Source organism: Choloepus didactylus, chromosome 5 (assembly GCF_015220235.1).
Source record: "Choloepus didactylus isolate mChoDid1 chromosome 5, mChoDid1.pri, whole genome shotgun sequence".
NCBI classification, from domain to species: Eukaryota; Metazoa; Chordata; class Mammalia; order Pilosa; family Megalonychidae; genus Choloepus; species Choloepus didactylus.
In genome coordinates this window covers 130,129,680-130,150,870 of record NC_051311.1, presented here as the reverse complement: position 1 = coordinate 130,150,870, position 21,191 = coordinate 130,129,680, and the positions used below count along the sequence as shown (strand labels likewise).

General features: G+C 37.4%; 1 protein-coding gene across 1 annotated transcript in view; it reads right to left on the bottom strand.

Annotated features, from left to right (window-relative positions):
* Positions 1–11,033: 11,033 nt before the first annotated feature.
* Positions 11,034–21,191, bottom strand: part of ABCB5 (ATP binding cassette subfamily B member 5) — a 150,284-nt gene continuing 140,126 nt past the window's right edge. Inside the window, 2 exon segments of the mRNA XM_037837794.1 lie at positions 11,034–11,231; positions 12,670–12,816. Of these exon segments, the coding sequence (XP_037693722.1) occupies positions 11,034–11,231; positions 12,670–12,816 (345 nt within the window).

Genomic DNA, 21,191 nt, shown 5'->3' with positions numbered 1-21,191 from the left:
AATTTTCCCCAGAAATAATTAGTATAATGCTGTGTTAGCTTACACACAATCCAGGCTCATAAGGATAAGAGGGAGAATGGCCCTGGCAGCTAAGGTTTATCACCATGCCTTCCCACAGCTCAAACCGAGTAAGTATAAACAGTATTAGCAGGGCTTATATGGCAATCAGATAAATCAGTGAGAACAATACAGGCAGTCTTTTACCTACCATCAGGGACCCAGATTTTAAAGACAGCCACTCCTTAGATTCTGCTTGCACCAGGCAATACAGCTAGTACTCTGGTGGTTCAGCAGAAACTGGAAAGTGGGAAGTTTAGGAAAATTTATCTTGGAGGCCGACTTGATGGTAGCTCTCCCCGGAAAATTAAATTGTAAACAGACCCCCCACAAATTGCCTGACTTTTGTTTTTCCAATTTACTTTCTTTTATTTTAAAAACCAACTAGATGTGGAGGATAGAGGACAGGTCGCTCAAAGGGACACAGTTGAGACATAAGGAAAAGGAAATACAGAATGTAAGCATTGTATCATTGTTGAATCTCTTGTACTTCTTAGCTGCGCTTAATGGAATTGCATAAAAGAATGTTCTTGCTCATGGTAAGTGTATACGTGAATTATAGTGTATGTTCAAGGATGTGTGCAGCTAGCTCTCAAGTTCAGAAGACAGCAATAGATGATGGATGATAGGGAGGGAGGGAGTTAGCAATGTGACAGCATGTTAAAGTTGGTGGATTGAGCTATTGGGGGAGGGGGTCAGGGTATGACGGTATTCTGTGTATGGGGTTAGTATTGTTTTTGCAACTGTTCTATAACTTTGAATTTATTTCAAAATAAAAAAAAAAAAAAAAAAAAAACCCAGCTAGATGTTCATTTGGATTAATAAATATCTTTAAAAAAATATAATTAACTGAATTGTAAGGCAGGTATTCACGTTCAAGTACACATTTATCTAATCATATTAATTCTGTTCTAATCCAATGACTTCTTGTTTCAATGAAAGTTTTAAACATTTTTTGAGATGATTGAATGCTCACGTATGATACTCTGGAAAGCACAGAAAATTGTTAAAAAGGCGGGAAAACAAAATGTATTTCCTTAATACCACTTCTCAGATGTAATAGTTGTGTCTTTACTTCCAATCTTTCTATGTGACTTTCTTTTCTTACATATACATACGAGATTGTAGCCTGCTTCCCCCTCATTACATTATAATGAATTTCCCTTACTATTAACAATTCTATGTGAACATAATTATAAATGGTTATAAATTACTATACAGAATGCCTGTGGAAAAATTTTCATTACTCCATCAATTCTGGGCATTTAGTTTTGTTTCCAAATGATCAATATTATACACAGCTCTGCACTGAACATCCTTGAGCATGACTTTTTGTTCTAATTTCTGGTTATTTTATTAGGCTACTAGTAGAGGAAGGAATTCCTGAGGGATAAGGATATTTTAAGAATTCTGGATAGAAATCTCCAGATTGCTCTCCAGGAAGTATGTAGCAGTTTACCCTCCTGCAAACAGTGATTGAGAGAACCGGCTTTAAATCTCACCAGCACTGAATTCTTAATTTTTGTTCCTTTAATTAGGAAAAAAGTGATTCTCATTATTGTTTTAATTTGCAAATTTGTTTCTTTCCACATAGTTATTTGCCATTTTTATTTCCCTTTTTGTGAATCGTCCTTCCATGGTCAGGCCCTTTTTGAGAATGAGAGTCCACCTGATGGAAAGTGAAACAGGTGATCTGGGTCAATGAGGACTTTCTGGGGGAAGGTAATGCTGGCACTGGAAGAGGAACTCACTTTCAGCGATTGCACCGTACAGTTCACTTAAACTGAGATCTCCAGTTGGTTTCCCTTGCTAGTCCTAGATTAACTATTGAAATTTAACTTTATTTATGCTATTATTTCCGCAAGGAATTTTTGGAACACAACTGTTGTATTTCCCAAAAAAGATTGGACACTGTCTTGCCATGTCACATGGTACTAAAATAGATTCAACTGAACATGTTAATATGAATCTTAAATTCCACTAAATGTCTCTTTCTGTGGTGGTATCTACAGAAGCTTTAACTGGCTGAAATACAATCAATGACTCTGTAAGAGGTCAAAAAATAAAGATTTTTATATTTTACTTTAACTGAATTAGCCAGATGTTTTGGCATCTGGCTATATAAAGCCACAGAATGGACATTTAAAGAGTTAATTCACTCATGGCTACCATAAATAATGACTGATTTGAATCACCTCTTACAGCTGGACAAAGAAGACATGCGGCCCAATAGTAAAGTCAGGTCTATTTGATCACTCATTAATTCTAAGTCTTTTAAGTTTCTTATACAACTCCATATAATTGAAAGAGTTACTTTTTAGTAAGCATGAAGTTCTGTAATATCAAGGTGACATATTTTAGCATTTGAAAGAAATGCTTAAATACAAACAACCGAGAGTCTTTAAACTCTTGAGTTCTTGGGAGGAGGAAAGGGAAGAAGACTGGTTATATATGATTTCTCTTTTCTCTAATGTAGCCTCAGTTGTAGTAGAGACAACAGTTTATCTTAAAATGATATTTTAAATGATGTATTTTGTTCAAAAGAGGACATCAAATCAACAAATACAGAATGCCTACTTTGTGTTCAGTACTTTATTTGGGTTGTTAAAAATAAGCCTTGAGCATGATCATGAATCACAGTCATAATATGAGAACTTACTGGTAATTGTAAAACAAAAATAAAATATTTCTTCTGTTCTTTCTTTAAGGAAAAAAATTGAAAAAAATAAAAACCATCTCATTATCCTGCCATTATAACTCTAAAATTAACTACTTAAAAATTTAACATTATGTAAGCATTATAGTTTTATAACTTTAAAATGCTCAAAGTGTGTTGAGATAACTTAAAATAAGCTTTGGTTGGTGAGCTTATACATTTTTAGCCAGAATTATACTCTATTTTTGTATAAAACTATTACAAGGGGACAGAGATTGATTTGCTTGTCCTCTAAATAAAGTTACTTGAGTATTAAATAAATTTAGATATTCTTTTGTGTATAAAAAACTAAAAGAGCTCTTTGATGGTGCCAAATAGACTTTTAGAAAACTGATAGCTCTTTCTTCTTTTTACTATATACAGAGAATTCAGAACACACTGAAAAGAGACTAAAAAAATGAAGGCAAGAGCTTATGCCTTTTAAAAACTACACTGCAAAAGAAAAAAGTAAATGAACACTTCTTGGACTTAACTGCTTTATCCATATTCAAGTTTAAAGATCTTCTGCATGAATTCTTTATATGAAGTTAAATGGTTTTGGACACAATTTTCTTATTTTGTCTAGAACAGTGCCTCTTAAACTTATTTTTTTCTGGTTAACAAATGCCTTTGAGACTCTGATGCAGGTTATGGACCTTCTCTTAAAAATAAGCTATTCTGTACACTTTTCTGATGCCTCTCAGTGGGAGCTGGGTCTAGAGCTAGAGGTGAGCTATTGGGTCCTTCATTTATATGCTCTACTAAAGTGTGACAAATTTTAGAAGAATTTTACTTTAGTAAGTCAAAGAAAATGTTCTTTCTCTTTGGTTCTATAAACTACCTTGATAAAAAGTAACACGGAGGGAGGAGAGTGGTTAAGTCTTGTCTGACAGTCTGTGGAGTTTCTGTGAAGATTAAAATATCCACTGAAGGAACTACTTGAAATACAACAGGAATACATAAGAGAAAAACCATGTAGGATGTTGTCTCTCACATTTTAGAAGCATATAATCAAAGTGCTGTGATGTTTGAACTTCTCTAGCTTGTTCTGCACATGCTAGGTTTGTGAAAGAATTTACTAGTGGTCACGACAAATGCTTTAATTTTGTCTGGGCTGATGTCCTTAAGACTCTTGTTAATGTATGGGAATGTATAGAATTTTATAGTCCATTATTAATATCCCCAATTTTAAAACAATTTTATTACTTGAGGCAGTAATTATTTACAATATTTGAGAAGTCATTCATACTAACAGGAGCCTCAGTATAGTAAAGCAAACCTGAGCCACTTTTGATGACTTGCCCTTAACAAACACCTCATCCAATGCATATGTTACTCCTTTTTTTTCATACATGACATTTGTAAACCTGTCTTGGTTTTCGCATGATATGGCTATCAAGATCTTTGTTATCTTAACCAAATAAAGGAATGATGCATCAGCACGTGGGTTGCAAATGGAACAAAAGAGTTATGATAAACACTCTGAAAATAAAGATAGCAGGGATGAGTCAACAGTGAGGGCCACTCTATGTGGATATCAGAGTCTAGTCTCCCCCACACTTGTGTGTGTATGTGTCTGAAGGTAGGGAAGACTGAAGAGTTATGGGGAAAATGTGCTATTGCTAGAGCAGCTGTATTTCTAATACTTCCAATTGGTAATTGGGTGGTGTACAAGAATTTTTTTCAGAGTGTGAGTGGGCAGGAAAAATCCAGCCTCTTAATAGAATGTTAACCAAAGAGGAACCTCATACCTTTGCCTTTTTGCAGTGTGAGGAAGGCAAACAGCAAATGGTGTTCTATGTGAACAACTCGAAAGTACCTTACCATCTCCAATTCCATCTTACGGGGAAAGTGAGTTAGCTGCGTGTTGTGTCTGGAGTCAGATTTTCTGAGTTGAATCTTCATTCTGTCACTTCCTTGGTATTTGACATTGGGCAGGTTCTTTACTTTGCGACTCAGTTTCCACACTTGGTAAATTTTGAATAATAATAGAATCTATCCTATTGTAAGTAATTATTATCTGGTCAGTAAGTGCTCAATGAATGTGAACTTATTTTTAATAGCTCTAGTTTATTCTTATTCTTATTCTTACTACTATTGCTCTACTACTACTAGGTGCTAGGATCATTCCATTTCATATTCCTCTCGGCAGTTCTCAGTCTTCACGTTGATTTCCTAGAATATATTACTCAAGGAAAGTCATTTACCTTCTCTTTGAGACTTTGGAGGTTTTCTTCTTTCCCCATCTTTAGGAACACTGTTGACCTTGCTCTGATACCTGACAACCCCCTCTTGCTTTCACTTTCCTTGGTTTCCTGTGCATCCTATACTATTAAGTGAGAGCCAGGCCTTTCCTTTTTGGCTAATTTGTTGCTTATTAACTCCTCTCTTCTCAAGGGATTTGGCTCTAGAAAATTAGGGATTAAAGACATATATAAAACTAATATAGACAATGGTATGATTCTGCCCAAACTTCCCACATTTGGGGCCATGGGACTAGGAATTTAGATTTGTACCTCTTTTTTAGATATTCTGAGGATTTGATGGTGCAATCTTTTTTCCCTCCAGTTCTAAGCTGATTGCTACAGTATATTATATTCTTTATTGTTTGAATGTTTTAAAATTGCAGCTGCTGCGTCTCTGCTGCTTCTGCTTCCACTTCACAATTATCCAGAATATTCTATGTTCTACTAATTTACATCAATTTTTCTCCTACAATCTCTTCTTGACTTTCAACTGGGCAGAAAATATTTTTGCCATGTATTCTATTTCTATGATGAAGTAAAGTTGATTAAACAAAATACTTTCAATAACAAATTTTACTTGGCTTATAAAAGTATTCCATCATTTACATTTTCTATAACACAGATCAGTTTACTAGGCCATTCTTTCTCTCAGCCTAATAATGCAGTAGTAAATGCATTCATTTACAGTTAACACCTAATTGTCTAACTTTTGCTTTTCTGAAATCTCAGTAAACTCACATCTTTCCTTAAGCAGATTCTCAAGTGGTTTAAACTTAACCTTAATAATTAAGCATGCCTCACTAAAAAAACATTTGGTAGCACTTTTCAGCATATCTTCATAGACATTATAGTCACCGATACTATGCTTTTGTCTAAAAATATATCTCTTTCTAAAATTTTTCTTGGATTGGAACTCTTTTATTTTTGCAATTATGTCCATGCATAAAGTGTCTGAATCTACACCCACAGGGAAAATAGAACTCATACCTTGGGCTAAATTTAATCTTGTTTCAGTGATGTGGATGTAGGGAGTGGTTTTTTAGGGAGTATGGTTGGTTAATTTAATTACACAATGTAACTATTGTCAACACATCAGTTTGATCCTCACATTCACCCAAGACACTCCTGTGACCAAACACTGCACCCTCAATTCAGTCAGCCACTTTGCCTGAATAAATGTGTGGATGGAAGAAATTGGTACCATGATTGAGACAGTAGGCTCTGGAGTTGGGCAGTCAAGGATCTGAACCCCTGAGTCCAAATCTCAACAAGTTGCTTAATTTCCTTAAGCTTTGATTTTCTTCTCGGTAAAGAGACAGCAGTAATATCCACCCTTATATGAGGACTAAATGAGACAATGAACATGAAGTGCTTATTCCATGTCTAAATAAAAATTTTCACAAAAAATTCTAGCCGTCTTTAAAAAGAGTAGTTTAAAATGGTTTCAGTAAAATTTAAAAGTGTACACTGGGTCAGAAGTATGTGAAAACATATATTTACAGTATTAAGGGGGCTGTTTTCACCTGCTGCCACATAAAATTATTAGAAAGAGAGTAACAATGTTAAGAAAGTAGAAATTGGTATAAATGTCTATTTAATAAATCTAGTCTCAGCATAAAAGGAAGCAGCAGCAATGGTGGAATCCAACAGCAAAAGTGAAGAGAGAAAAACAAATGCATTCCATTCCAAGGACCAGGAATGAATGATGGTAGGTAGCATGATATAATGGCAAAAAGTTGGAGGCAACGGGAGCAGTCTTGGTGGCAAGATGCGTGTGTTCTTAGGCTAGGTTTGTGCTTTCTGTGTACGATGATGATGGATAGGTTGTTTTCAGGGGTCTCTTTGAGCTTTGCTCAACACAAATCTGTGAAAATTGGCTTGTCTTCTCCATGGAATAAGAGTTTAATGGATAAGCTTTGTGGCAGGCTGAATAATGGCCTCCCAAAGATGTCCACATCTTCTCCTGGAACCTACAAATAACAAAAGGAACTTTGCAGATGAGATTAAGAATATCGAGATGAATTGATTAGCCTGGGTTTTCCAGGTGGACCCAATGTAATCACAAGGATTCTTATAAGGGAAATGCAAGGCTGTCAGCGTCAGAGGCTGAGAAGACTATGTGAAGACAGAAGCAGAGTGACAGAAGTGGGACTGTGGAAGTAGGAATCAAAGGAATGTGGGCCAGGGAACATGGGCAGTCTCTAGAAGCTGAAAAGGAAGGGACAGTTTCTCCCCTAGAGCCTCCAGAAGGAATACAGCCTTTGATTTTAGCTCTGACCTAAGCTGCCTTGACATTAGAATGCACCACAGCTTGTTTTGAGGAGTGGTGAGATGCAAAGAAGGTTGGCTGGGTTAGTTATAAAATAGGTGTGATGTTGCTTTTTTTTCCCACTAACATCTATGCCATTTTTGGATTTCTAACCTCCAGATCTGTAAGAAAATAAATTTTGTTGTTTTAAGTCACTGAGTTTGAGATAGTTTGTTAAGCAGCAAGAGGAAAATAGCACAGGCTTTGTCAATGTGGTTTTGTGGAAAAGAAGAAAGTCGTATTACTTGAGGTACTATGCAGAGACATCCAGGTGACCCGTGCATTTTTAAAATTATGGCTTTTAAATGAGCTTTTCAATTTCTCATAATTATTACTAATTGTAGGGAAATAAATGAAGGCTGGATAGCTACTGCATACCCCTAACCATTTTTTGTCATTCTTCCTGCCTCCAATTTTCCCAGTTTCCTACCTTGACTGAACTTTTCCATCAATCTATGATTCCATTTCACCAAATTCTCTTGGAGTAAGGACTCAAAAGCAAAACAAGGAATACATAGGTTGACACTAACATGTGAAATATTTTCACAGGCCATTTGCAGAGCACCTCTATGACACATTGAGTAAGCTGAAAACCGGATTATTAGCTCTGACCTAAGCTGACTTAACAATAGAATGCATCACAGCTTGTTTTGAGGAGTGGTGAGATGTAAAGAAGGTTGGCTTGGTTAGTTATAAAGTAGGTGTGACATTTGTTTGTTTTTTCCACTAACATCTGTGCCATACCTTATCCTTATTAAACTTTTCTATTCAACTGTATGCAGCCTCATGATATCCTCATTGGTGTTCCAATTATTTTAAGACTAACTTAACTGCTCTACCTCCTAGGCAGAAGAAGGGTGGTTCAAAGGATAAGAGTGTGGACATGGTTGTGGGCTGCTGTAACTCACTAGCTTTTAGAAGATGACTGTGTCATGGATCCTGACCTTGCTGGAGAGCCGCCTTTGCTGTATTTAGGATCTTCTAGACCATGTATTTACAAATCCTCTTTTTTTACTGTTGCCTTATTCTCCTTGTCTCTTCTAACTATATTCAAGTTCAGAGGTTGAGGAGAATCAAAGAGCAAGGACACTCAGACAAGTTTGGGTTGTGGTAGCTGTGATGAAGAATTAGACTGTGAATCACAACTGGCAGAAATCAGTGTTTTCCTTAGGCCAGGATGTCCGTGAGAGTAGGGAATATGCCTTAAAACAGATAAAAGTCCTGAGAGAAGATAGGTTGGATGTAAAAGAAATTAGGCAATGTATAGTCAAATACCAAATTATTTCAAAATTAAATAAGTTAAACCAGTTTATACACTATGATAAAAGTCTAAAATTAACAAATGTGGGTGACTTTTGAATGGAAAGAATGGAAAGAAAAAAGTTTTATGAGCTCGAGTTAGCCTAGGATAGAAGTAAATTACCTAGTGGATCACCAGTGACTGTTAATACCCATGATAAGGAGATGGCAATTCATGACTGTTGAAGTCCACCAGATCACCTTTCCAGTAAATGTGAGCTTCTCATCTTAGTATCAGTCTTAGTGTTATAATATCTGTCTTTTCAAATCAAATTACTACTATTTATTGAGTCTCTACTATACCCAAGGTACTGTATGAAGAAATCACATCTTAAATTCACTGATTTAGTTCCCAGAAGAAACTGGCATTCATTGCTTAAGCCCTTAAATAAATACCAAGTTGTGAGTTGTAAGCCTAACATCTTATTATTTAATAATTAATTTCTAAGCACATTAATGAGTGATTCAAAATGTAAAACCTATATTTAAATCTGCTAAAGTATATGTATGTTTCTTTTTCTTTAAATGATGAAAATAGCACTTCGTGGTTTAGCTTTTTTTCAGTTACTTTAAGAAAAAATATAGGAATTAAAAAGTCAGACTTATAAAACTAAGATTTGTATGTAAATGGCTGTTCATTTTGGAAAAAAAATATTAAAAGTATTCTTAAAAACCTGAGCTCATCAAAGTAAGTAATTCCACAGCTGACTGGAATCCTTTTGGAGACAAGGTATTTTGAATTCATCAAAACCATTGTTTTAATTAAAATTATATATATTTAAAACCATCTTAAGAACAGTAGAGAAATTTTGAACTTTTAAATTGTGGCAGTTGCTAAAAAGCAGGTGGTTTCTATGCACTTTCTGCCTTCATCAGCTGATAACCCTGCACCTAATGAGCTGCTTGGGCCCGTGTAGTAGCGGCTTAATTTAAGAGAATGGTGCACTTGGAGCATCCTTTAAGTTTTTTGAGATGAAATGGGAATTAAAGTTAGGTGGGATTCAATTATTTTGCAAAGAAAGTGTTCTACTGATATCTGGAGGTATGACTTACAATATACAAGGCAACGTTCTCGGAGCAGATGGGATTGATATTGCTATACTCAAGGGACAAGGAGCCACTGCAGGTATTTTCCAGTCTGGGAAGGATTATGGAACTGGAGTCTGAGGATCTTCTCCAAAGCTCTGAGGCCAGACCACACTGGCCTTTTCCACCTGCCCACCCTAGTCTGGAAAGAGAAACTACCTTAAGCTCTACATCCATGTACAGCAAAATGGCCACAAGGCATTCTGTGTCACTGCTTCTAAACAATACATCTGGTTCTCAACCCTCCCAACCTATTTTTAATTTGTGTTTTAAAAAGTGGCACAATGTATAAATGGTTTTGATTTTTTTCACAATATTTCAGATTATTGGCAGAGTGCACTTTAGAGAGGCTGGAAGAGTACACTTTATAGGTGTCGCTGTGAATGGAAGAAAATACAACTAAGAATAAAGATAAAATCCCTAGATGAAATGATATATTTAAGTAATCGGAAAACATGACTCAGTTTGCCAATATTGTTATTTATACAAAACTTAAAAATCATACCTATATTACGTAAAATGAACCACATATAAAATTTTAACAAATTATCTGATTGAATAATAATAGACAAAGGCATTTTAAATTTTAATCTGCAATACAATTAGCTCTTATTTTAAGTAAATAAGTGTTTATATACTGGCATGTCTCAGATTTATTCTGCCAAACCCAAAGCCTGGAATAATCAAATTTTCAGGACAGATTATGTCAAGCACTTCATTTACTGCTGAAGCGGGAGATAGCTATTTAATTCAGCCAGAAATTTTACCTCCTAATCCCTTCTACCCTCAACAAAAGGATAAAACAGAATTTTGATAAACAGTGGATATTTATTTAGGAATGAGAAAAATTCCTATGGTCTAGAGAAAAGGGACTAGTACAAAATATTCTAGTATGTGCTACAAAGCTCTGGAAGTTTCAAATCAAAATGGTTCTTTTTGCAATGCCACTGGCCCAACCACTTCTTACTCTTTCTTTGCTAAAACCTTTTAACTTAATTAACAGGATACTTTTTTTTTGTGGGAGCATAGTCCCAATTTTATAGCAGAAGTTGATGGAAAAATAGATTTCCCGTGCAGAAAACTACTTTACAAGTAAATGTGCTTGAACTTTTCCATAAAGTAAGGCAACCAGGTGTTATATTGCTCATGTGGATTTAGCAAATTGTTGTTTCCTTTTAAAAATCTGAAGGGAAGACGGTGTATAAACAGAACGTCTGTACTCAAGTAGCATGATTCTAGGTATTGATAATACAATAACAAGAGATCAAAGCAGGCTAAATAATTACTAAGTACTCTTTCTTTGCATTATAAGATCAAAATATATGCTAACTTTTGAACACCATCACTGCACTGACTGTGCATTTACTAATTTAAAGTATATGTCTCGATTTCTCAGGAGCTCTTGATGAGTTCCTTGTTCCTTTATTTTTCCATTGTGCAGAACCACTATTACATCTGCATTCTGTATTGTGGAGAGCCTGTGAGCGATCATGATGCATGTCCTTCCTCTCCGGGCTTCATCAAGGGCATGCTGCACCACCTGGAAGAGAGAAGGACCTGTGCTCACCAACTTGGGCTAGATGCTAAGAAACCTGTCAAAACCAAAGCAGTTGGGGTAATCTAATTTGCTCTACTTTGGGAAATATTCACCCTATTCAACAGAAATTTGAAAAAAGTAATTATAGACACATTGAGTAAGACTTTCAATTAGAAAATCTTCTTTGACAAGGAATAAAAATGAAATGGTTGTTTGTATGTAAGTGGTAATTATCAGATTCCAAACTCAAAGCCAGAAAGGAGTATTTTCACACCTAAGAAGAATTTCCTCTTATACTATTTTTCCTCTGGTAGGAGATGGCTGCAAAACTGTCCTGGCTATAATAGCATTTTGGCTAACAATGAGGTTATAATGCTGTGTAGAGGAAATAGGAGTGGTGGATGAAAACCAATATTTTGTATAAAATATGTTCCTAACGTGGATATATCATTTAATTCCTTGCAATAAGCCTGTAAGGTGAGGGTATTTTCATTTCTCCTATGAGTAAACTGAGGTTCCAAGAGTCCAGGTCATTTGACCAAGGTCACATTGCTAGTGACTTTTGAATCCAGGGTTATAAATCAGATATGTCTAATTTCAAAAGTCATGTTTTTCCCTTCATAACACACTGTTCTCCTTGGGAATCGGGGATGATGTTCATCTACAACTAGCAGTCCTGTAGGGGTTAAGAGTATGAGATCTTAGGTCCAACCCCTTCTATTAGAATTTAGGGAAATTACTTAACCATTCTAAGCTTATTGTGCTAATTTATTAAATAGATACACTGATAAAAGTTGATGTGAGGTTTGAAACAATAGCATATAATAAACACTCAATAAACATTAACAATTATCATTCATTTAACTGTTGTTGATTTAACAAATAAGTGCCTTACAAAGTCCAAGAAACTGCTAGCGGACACAGACATGCCAAAACTAAGCATCTGAAGGAGCCTGAACTGTCAGTATGTTGTCACATGTCCCTTTTCTTACTTGTTTCCTTCTCAGACTGATCTAATACACTACTGTAGAAGGTGGGATAACTAGCAGGTACTGACACTGATTGCATTGTAGACTACTCCTTTACACATGTAATTTGTATGGCATCATTGGAATAATAATCATAAAATAGGAAAGCAGTTTTTCTTTGGACTTCTCTTTGAGTGGAGAAACATTTCAAGAATTGGGCCCCTTTTGATACTGAACACAATTCAAGTAAGTAAACCTTTCCAGAACATGAGGTGCCCTCTGTTCCAACTCTCCTATCGTCCTCACCAGCCTCTAACCTTTTCTGTAACAATCAAAGCCTTAATTAAAACTGTTGACTCTAGACCATAATCCTCTCCAGACCTTTCTTTCCCCAAATTGACTCTGATTTCTTCCATGAATACTGGACTGTCATATGTGGTATTATATTTTGGGATGAAAGAACAGGATGTTACCTTTTCAGTCTCATTATCAAGAGCTGAAGTGGCTTCATCCAACAATAAGATTTTTGGTTTTCGGAGAAGAGCCCTTGCAATTGCTAGTCTTTGTTTCTGGCCGCCAGAAAGCTGTGTTCCTTTCAGTCCAACTTGTGTGTTGTATTTCTATTACAGGAACATGCAATTAAGAAAGCAAGTCTCGGTTATTTAAATTAGCATGGCAACTGTGGGCGAGAACCATCTAAATATTTCAAATTTTGCTACTCTTGAAAATTTGTGTTCCAACAAGTGCTAAAATCTATTCTTGGGCTCTGGTGCAAATAGTATACCAGCAGTAAACATTATCATCTCATTTACATGTCTAATCTGATCACAAATAGCAGACCTTTGCCATTATGTTTCTACATAGGAATTATTTGAATTAACGCATAAGCACACACACATAAAAATTATTGTCCAAAAAATTTATGGTAAACACAAATCCTTTTCCATTAAATTAATTACCTTCCATTTTCAGGTCAAAATTACTTAGTCTATTTTGAAATAAGGAAACCATTGGGATACTTTACTTTGGCTCTTGGTAAACTTCTATGGGTATATCCCTCCAGATGCTGGGAAGCTGTTCTCAGTGGTACCTGAATCTTCCCAGCAGTAAATGAGGCCAGCATCTTGGCACAGTCTATTCATCTTTTCAGGCCATAATGGTGATATTTAGCACTTCACAGTTGTGCCAGTTTGGATGTTTTATGTCCCCCAAAATGCCATGTTTTTGGATGCAGTCTTGTGGGGGACAGATGTATTAGTGTTGATTAGGTTGGAACCTTTTGATTGAGTGTTTCCATGGAGATGCGACTAGTAACACCTTTGATTACAGTGTGACCTGATGATGGGATTGTTTCCATGGAGGTATGGCCCCGCCCATTCAGCTCGGGTCTTGATTAAATTATTAGAGCCCTATAAGAGCTCAGACAGAAGGAGTTTGGTGCTGCAGTCAAGAGAGCCATTTTGGAGATGACCGCTGAAAGCAGACTTGCTAGCCCATAGTTTTCCTGGGAGAAACTAAGAGAACACCCCCAGACAGCTAGAGAGGAACATCCTGGGAAAAAGCTATTTTGAAACCAGAACCCTGGAGCAGACGCCAGCCACGTGCCTATTCCTTCCCAGGTAACAGAGGTTTTCTGGACAGAAGCCAGGGGACACTTTTATGGCCTTAGGACTATAACCTTGTAACCAAATAAACCCCCTTTATAAAAGCCAATCCATTTCTGGTATTTTGCACAACAGTAGCATTAGCAAACCAGGACAACAATGTTTCCACAGTTCTCTTACTCACTAATGATCCCTTCACTGTTTTCACTCATGAAAAGGTAAGGAAATTCCACACATATGCTGAAGCCATTGTGGTCCCCTAACTCATGATTCATCAGTTCAGCTGGTTCGCCTGCTTGCTTTCTAAGGTTGTACAATTGGCTCTGTTTCCCTCCAAAGTTCCGCCCTACATTCTAGCAACCCTTGCCAGTTGTGTAACAGATACCTGCCATTGGTACCAAAGCAAAAATGTGTGGATGGATCAGCTCCATGGGAAACCAAGTCCAAGTGTACAACCTTTTAAAGGTGGAGATCTGTAGAAGCAGCACAGAGAAGATGCAGCATGAAGATATTATGCTGTTCATATGCTGGAGAAGCCTGAGTTAACTGCTTTTCCCTCCATATCTCACTGACTTCAAGAGGTGCCTCCGGGCAGAATGGGTGCTGAGAGCTTACCACTTGACCTTGTGACAAATGTGTCTACTTCACCATCTCAAGGTATGCTTTTCAATTTAAAATGTGCAGTTGCTTGCTTTATATCAAACAATGGGTGTCTGAATTACTAAAGCCCAGTAGGAAGTATCTTTTTTGAATGAAGGCTGTACAAAGAAAATAAACTTTAGTATCACCCTTGTGATTTTACCTGGGGTTGCCAGTAGGCTGTGCCCTTCTTACTAAAACATATTTTATTAAATTCAGAATCATAGGATAATCAGATAAAGCTATGTCTGTCAATCACTGCCATACACTGCAAAGTTCTTGTCTAAATTAGAGAATTTAAACTTAAACCAAAATTGGGAGGAGGCTGGGTTGATAATGGGCTTGTAGCCTTTTCTGTCAGTCTAACTTAAATTGCCCATGAATTTTTCTTGTGTAACTAAAGAAGGTACAGAATTAGCTTAGAAATCTTGGCCTTCTCTGTATTGCAGGAAGATGCACGTTTCAAGAGTGAATTGAATGAAAATTATATTCAGATGTTTTCCCCATCATTAAGCATAACATATTATAAATGGATCTACACATTGTCTCAATTGTGAGTTAAAAACATTTTCAAATATTTAAACTGAAGGTTTTTTAAAAATTAAATTCAGTTTTACTGAGATATATTCACATACCATAGAATCATCCATGGTGTACAATCAAATGTTCATAGTACCATCATATAGTTATGCATTCATCACCCCAGTCTATTTTTTGAACATTTTCCTTATACCAGAAAAAGTAAAAATAAGAATAAAAAATAAAAGTAAAAAAGAACACCCAAATCATCCCCACCTTCCCACCCTATTTTTCATTTAGTTTTTGTCCCCATTTTCTACTCATCCATCCATATGCTGGATAAGGGAGTGTGATCTACAAGGTTTTCACAATCACACTTTGAACTGAAGGTTTTTGCTTTTGTTTTTAAATAAAAAAAAATGGAGCAATTCTTCCTGTGTAAATTGAAATTTTGAATGTTTTCTGGCAAACATTGGGAATATGAGGGCCTGAAATCACCTCATGGCTCCCTCATTAAGCACTTAGAGCTAAAAAAACTAGTTGAGTCCTATGGGGAACATGAGAAAGACTTGACCAGGGCAAGCCAGGCCAAAGGATAAAGGTTGAAACTGATTGTGTTTTAAAACTTCAACTTTCATATGAGACCAAGGGAATAGATATCTATTTGGTACAGGATCTAAATTTCCTAAATGGTACAACTCTACAGTCGATTTGTTCAAACACCACAATTGCATGGAACTTTGAATAGGAAGTGAGATACAGTAGGTTAGTATAGGCTGGAGTGAAATAGTGACACATCCTAGAGTAATTTGGGCAGATAATAAAAAATATATTTACAGCCTCCCCCTCCCCAGCCCCGAGGATCTGGGGGAAGGTGCAGATGTCTTGGACATCCTCACCTGGACTGGTGTTGATGTTGTCACAAACATTGGGACTGGCGGTTTGATGTGCTGAGCCCTCGAGCATGGGACTTGCCCTTATGAAGCTCATTACCACAAAGGAGAGCCTAAAGTTGTATGTAATGGTGCCTAAGAGTCTCCCCCTGAGTACCTCTTTGTTGCTCAGATGTGGCCCTCTCTCTCTCTAACTGAGCCATCTCGACAGGTGAACTCGCTGCCCTCCCCCCTATGTGGGACCCGACTCCCAGGGGTGTAAATCTCCCTGGCAATGCAGAGTATGACTCCCAGGGATGAATGTGGACCCGGCATCGTGGGACTGAGAGTATCTTCTTGACCAAAAGGGGGATGCAAAATGAGATGAAATAGTTTCAGTGGCTGAGAGATTCCAAATGGAGTCGAGAGGTCACTCTGGTGGACATTCTTATGCACTATATAGATAACACCTCTTAGGCTTTAATGTATTGGAATAGCTAGAAGTAAATACCTGAAACTACCAAACTCCAACCCAGCAGTCTGGACTCCTGAAGACAATTATGTAATAATGTAGATTACAAGGGGTGACAGTGTGATTGTGAAGACCTTGTGGATCACACCCCCTTTATCTAGTATATGGATGAGTGGAGGAATGGGGATAAAAACTAAAGGACAAATGGGGTGGGATGGGGGGATGATTTGGGTGTTCTTTTTTCACTTTTATTTTTTATTCTTGTTCTGGTTCTTTCTGATGTAAGGAAAATGTTTAGAGATAGATTGTGGTGATGAACGCATAACTATGTTATCATACTGTGGACAGTGGATTGTATATCATGGATGATTGTATGGTGTGTGAATGTATTTCAATAAAACTGAATTTAATAAAAAAAAAGAAACAAAGGGAAAAAATGGAGCAATTCTTCCTGTTTAAATTGAAATTTTGAATGTTTTCTGGCAAACATTGGGAATATGAGGGCCTGAAATCACCTCATGGCTCCCTCATTAAGCACTTAGAGCTAAAAAAACTAGTTGAGTCCTATGGGGAACATGAGAAAGACCTGTCCTAAAACAGCTACATTCTGGAGAATCCTTGCTAACCCTGGTAGGGTGATTCCGGTAGTTGAAGTCCTACTCCAGAAGCCATGATGTAGCTTGACTAAGAGACACCCCTGGGTGACACTTGTGATCATTAGGGGAAATTCACCCAGAGAGTGTTTTCTCAGAGGATCCAGGCTATGAGGGTGTGGTTGCCTCAATTTCTCTCCCATGCCCCAGACCAGTATTTCCAAATGTCTGCAGGATGTCCACTGATATACCATAGACCTGTTATGCTCACATTGACTGTTTGCTTTTTTTTATTTTTTAAAATTGAGATTGTTCACATACCATACAATTATCCAAAGTGTACAATCAATTGCCCATGGTACCATGATACAGCTGTGCATCCATCACTACAGTTAATTTTTTTCAATTTTCAGAACATTTTCATTACTCCAGAAAAGAAATAAAGACACACGCTAAAAAGGAAACTCAAATCCTCCCATACCCCTAACCACCCCACCTCCATTATTGATTCATAGTTTTGGTAGAGTATGTTTGTTACTGTTGATGAAAGAATGTTAAAATACTACTAACTGTAGTATATAGTTTGCAATAGGTATGTATTTTTTTCCTATATGCCCCTCTATTATGAACTTCTAGTTATAGTGTCATACATTTGTTCTAGTTCATGAGAGAGAGTTCTAATATTGTACAGTTAATCATGGACATTGTCCACCACAAGATTCACTGTTCTACACATTCCCATCTTTTAACCTCCAACTTTCCTTCTGGTGACATGCATGACTCTGAGCTTACCCTTTCCACCCCTTCACACATCTTTCAGCACTGTTAGTTATTCTCACAACATGCTACCATCAACCCTGTACATTTCCAAACATTTAAGTTTACCCTAGTTGAACATTCTGCTCATAATAAGCAACTGCTCCCCATTCTCTACCCTTGTTCTATATCCTGATAACTTACATTTCATATCTATGAGTTTACATATTATAGTTAGTTCATATCAGTGAGACCCTGCAATATTTGTCCTTATGTGTCTGTCTTATTTCACTCAATATAGTGCCCTCAAGGTTTCTTCATCAACCCATTTTTTTTAAGATGGTTTTGTTCAAACACCATACATTCCATCCTAAGTAAACAATTGATGGTTCTGTTTTATAGTCACGTATTTATGTATTCACCACCATTGCCACTATCTGTATAAGGACATCTCCATTTCTTCCACAAAGGAGGAGGCAGAGTCAAAAAGGAAGAGAGACAGGAGAAAAAGAAGAAAAAAAAAGAGAGAGAGAAAAAAAAAACATGACAGCTAGGAAGCAACAAAAGGAAGCATTTAGCTTTGGTATATTGCCTATGTTCTATTAAAGGAAGCATAATACAATGTTTCTGTTAATTACAGTCTCTAGTTTGCTTTGATTCTATTTTTCCCCCAATCCCACCCCATTTTTAACACCTTGCAAGACTGACATTCATTTGTTCTACTTCATGTAAAAACATATTTGTACCTTTTATCACAATCGTTGAGCACTCTAGGTTTCACTGAGTTATACAGTCCCACTCTTTATCTTTCCTCTTTTGTTCTGGTGTCTCACGTGCTCCTAACCTTCCTCTTTCAACCATACTCACAGTCATCTTTGTTCAGTGTACTTAACATTGCTGTGCTACTGTCTCCCAAAACTGTGTTTCAAAACTCTCCTGTCTCTTCCTTTCTGTCTGTAGTGCTCCCTTTAGTGTTTCCTGTAGAGCAGGTATCTTGTTCACAAACTCTGTCATTGTCTGTTTGTCAGAGAATATTTTAAGCTGTCCCTCATATTTGAAGGACAGTTTTGCCAGATATAGGATTCTTGGTCAGTTGTTTTTCTCTTTCAGTATCTTAAATATATCACCCCACTTCCTTCTTGCCTCCATGGTTTCTACTGAGAAATCCATACACAGTCTTATCCAGCTTCCTTTGTATGTGATGGATTGCTTTTCTCTTGCTGCTTTCAGGATTCTGTCTTTATCTTTGACATTTGGTAATCTGACTATTAAGTGTCTTGGCATAGGCCTATTCAGATCTATTCTGTTTGGGATATGCTGTGCTTCTGGGATCCATAATTTTATGTCTTTCCTAAGATATGGGAAATTTTCATTGATTATTTCCTCTATTATTGCTTCTGCCCCCTTTCCCTTCTCTTCTCCTTCTGGGACACCCATGACATGAACATTCCTGCATTTCATTTTGTCCTTAAGTTCCTGGAGACATTGCTCATATTTCTCCATTCTTTGCTCTATCTGTTCTTTTGCATGTAGGCTTTCAGGTGCCTTGTTCTTCAGTTCCTGAGTGTTTTCCTCTGCCTCTTGAGATCTTTTGTTGTATGTCTCCATTGTGTCCTTCATCTATTGTGTTGTGTCTTTTATTTCCATAGATTCTGTCAGTCGTTTTTTTGAACTTTTGATTTCTACCTTATGTCCACCCAGTGTTTTCATTATACACTTCATCTCTTTTGCCTTCTCTTCCCTAAACTTTCTGAATTGATTCAGCACTAGCTGTTTGAATTCCTGTATCCCGGTTGAAATGTAAGTTTGTTCCTTTGACTGGGTCATACCTTTGCCCCTCCTAGTGTAGGTTGTAGTTTTTTGTTGTCTAGGCATCTGGCCCCTTGGTTCCCCAATCAGGTTTCCTAGACCAGAACGGGCTCAGGTCTTGGAAGAAGGCAATAGTTTCACATCTCCCTGAGGGTGTGTCTCAGAAGACTGGTACACCATGAGGCCTCAAGTCACTGTGCTTTTCTGCCCAGCAGGTGATGCTTGTCAGCCTGTCACTCCTGCCTGGTGTAAAGGGATGTGGCTTGTGGCTGTCTTCCCCCAGGCTCTGGGGTCTGGTTCTGAATAGAAGGCAAATAGTAGAGCTTGGCACCACCTCTTTCCTGTTAGGGAAGATATAACCCCTGGGGAGAAGTCATTTGTATTTGAATAGTCTCTGACCCTTGTCTGGGTCTGAGTGCTGCGAATTGAGAATGGCTGAGGCTATCTCCACTGAGCTGAAAAAGGGACAGAAAGACCCCCTTCAGGGCTAGTCTGTAGACCCCCTCAGTTTCATCCATTGGCCAGAGACAGTACCTGGTCCTCTGGGCTCCCCCCTCCCTCCCAGAGAGGTCCTCCAGCTCTCCAAGGTCAGTTGTCACCAAAAGCCTCTGTCTGCTTGTTTGGGATTCATAACCTGTAAGAAGCAGTACACATTTGCTAATTAAAATCCCAGTTGGAGCTCAGCTGAGCTATATTTGCTTGCTCAGGGAATGCGGCTCTCTAGCACAGTGAGGCTTTGCAGTTTGGGCCATGGGGGGAGGGGGCTCCTGGCTTGGATCTGCAGTTTTTACTTACAGATTTTATGCTGCAATCTCAGGCATTCCTCCCAATTCAGGTTGGTGTACGATGAGTGAACGGTCACGTTTGTCCCCCCAGCAGTTATTCCAGATTATTTACTATATGTTCCTGGTTGTTTATTAGTTGTTCCAGGGGGACTGGCTAGCTTCCACTCCTCTCTATGCCACCATCTTCTTCTGTCCATGACTGCTTTTAACACTCCTGATTTGAACCATCAGACAGGTCCAGAATTTCTTACTTGAAACCCATGGAGCTGTTATGTGTTTAAGAAATCAACTTTTTTTTCTTTGTTTTAGAAGAAAATATGGTCCATATACAATATATTATTTAATAACCCCAAAAGGGTCTAAGATAGCATCCCACAGTCAAATACAAGAATATTTGTGCAGAAATATCTGATTATTCAGGCAGAAGTGCCCCATTGTCCTTTGAGCTCACAAAGTAGTCTGCTTACACCTTTCATGCATTATAATTATTTGTGCATGTGTTGATCTGTGTTGATCTCACCTACGAGGCTTTATACCTCTGAGGGCAGGATTATACTTTATTTACCTTGGTTATCATTTCTAAACACTAATCCAGAGATCTGCACATTAAAAGTGCCCAATAACTGTTTGCTGCATGAATAAATGCATGGATTTTGGGATGGAGGGAATGAAGACAGGAAAATGCCAATTTTGAAGCAGCAGGTCATGGGCAGATGGATCAGTCCATTAAGTTTGAAGTCAAGATAAAAGAAGTCCTCAGAAAGCAAAGTGTGACTACCACTTCAATTTGCTATATATTCTTGGAGAGAATTAAGATTGATAATATCTTCATGTGTTATATGGGAAGACTTTCTTCCTTTGCCTATTTTATGGGTGGATATATATTTTTTGGCTTATTCAGTATTGCTGAAAAAGTGAAAGACCAGCCTTTTCTTCTCTTTCAGAC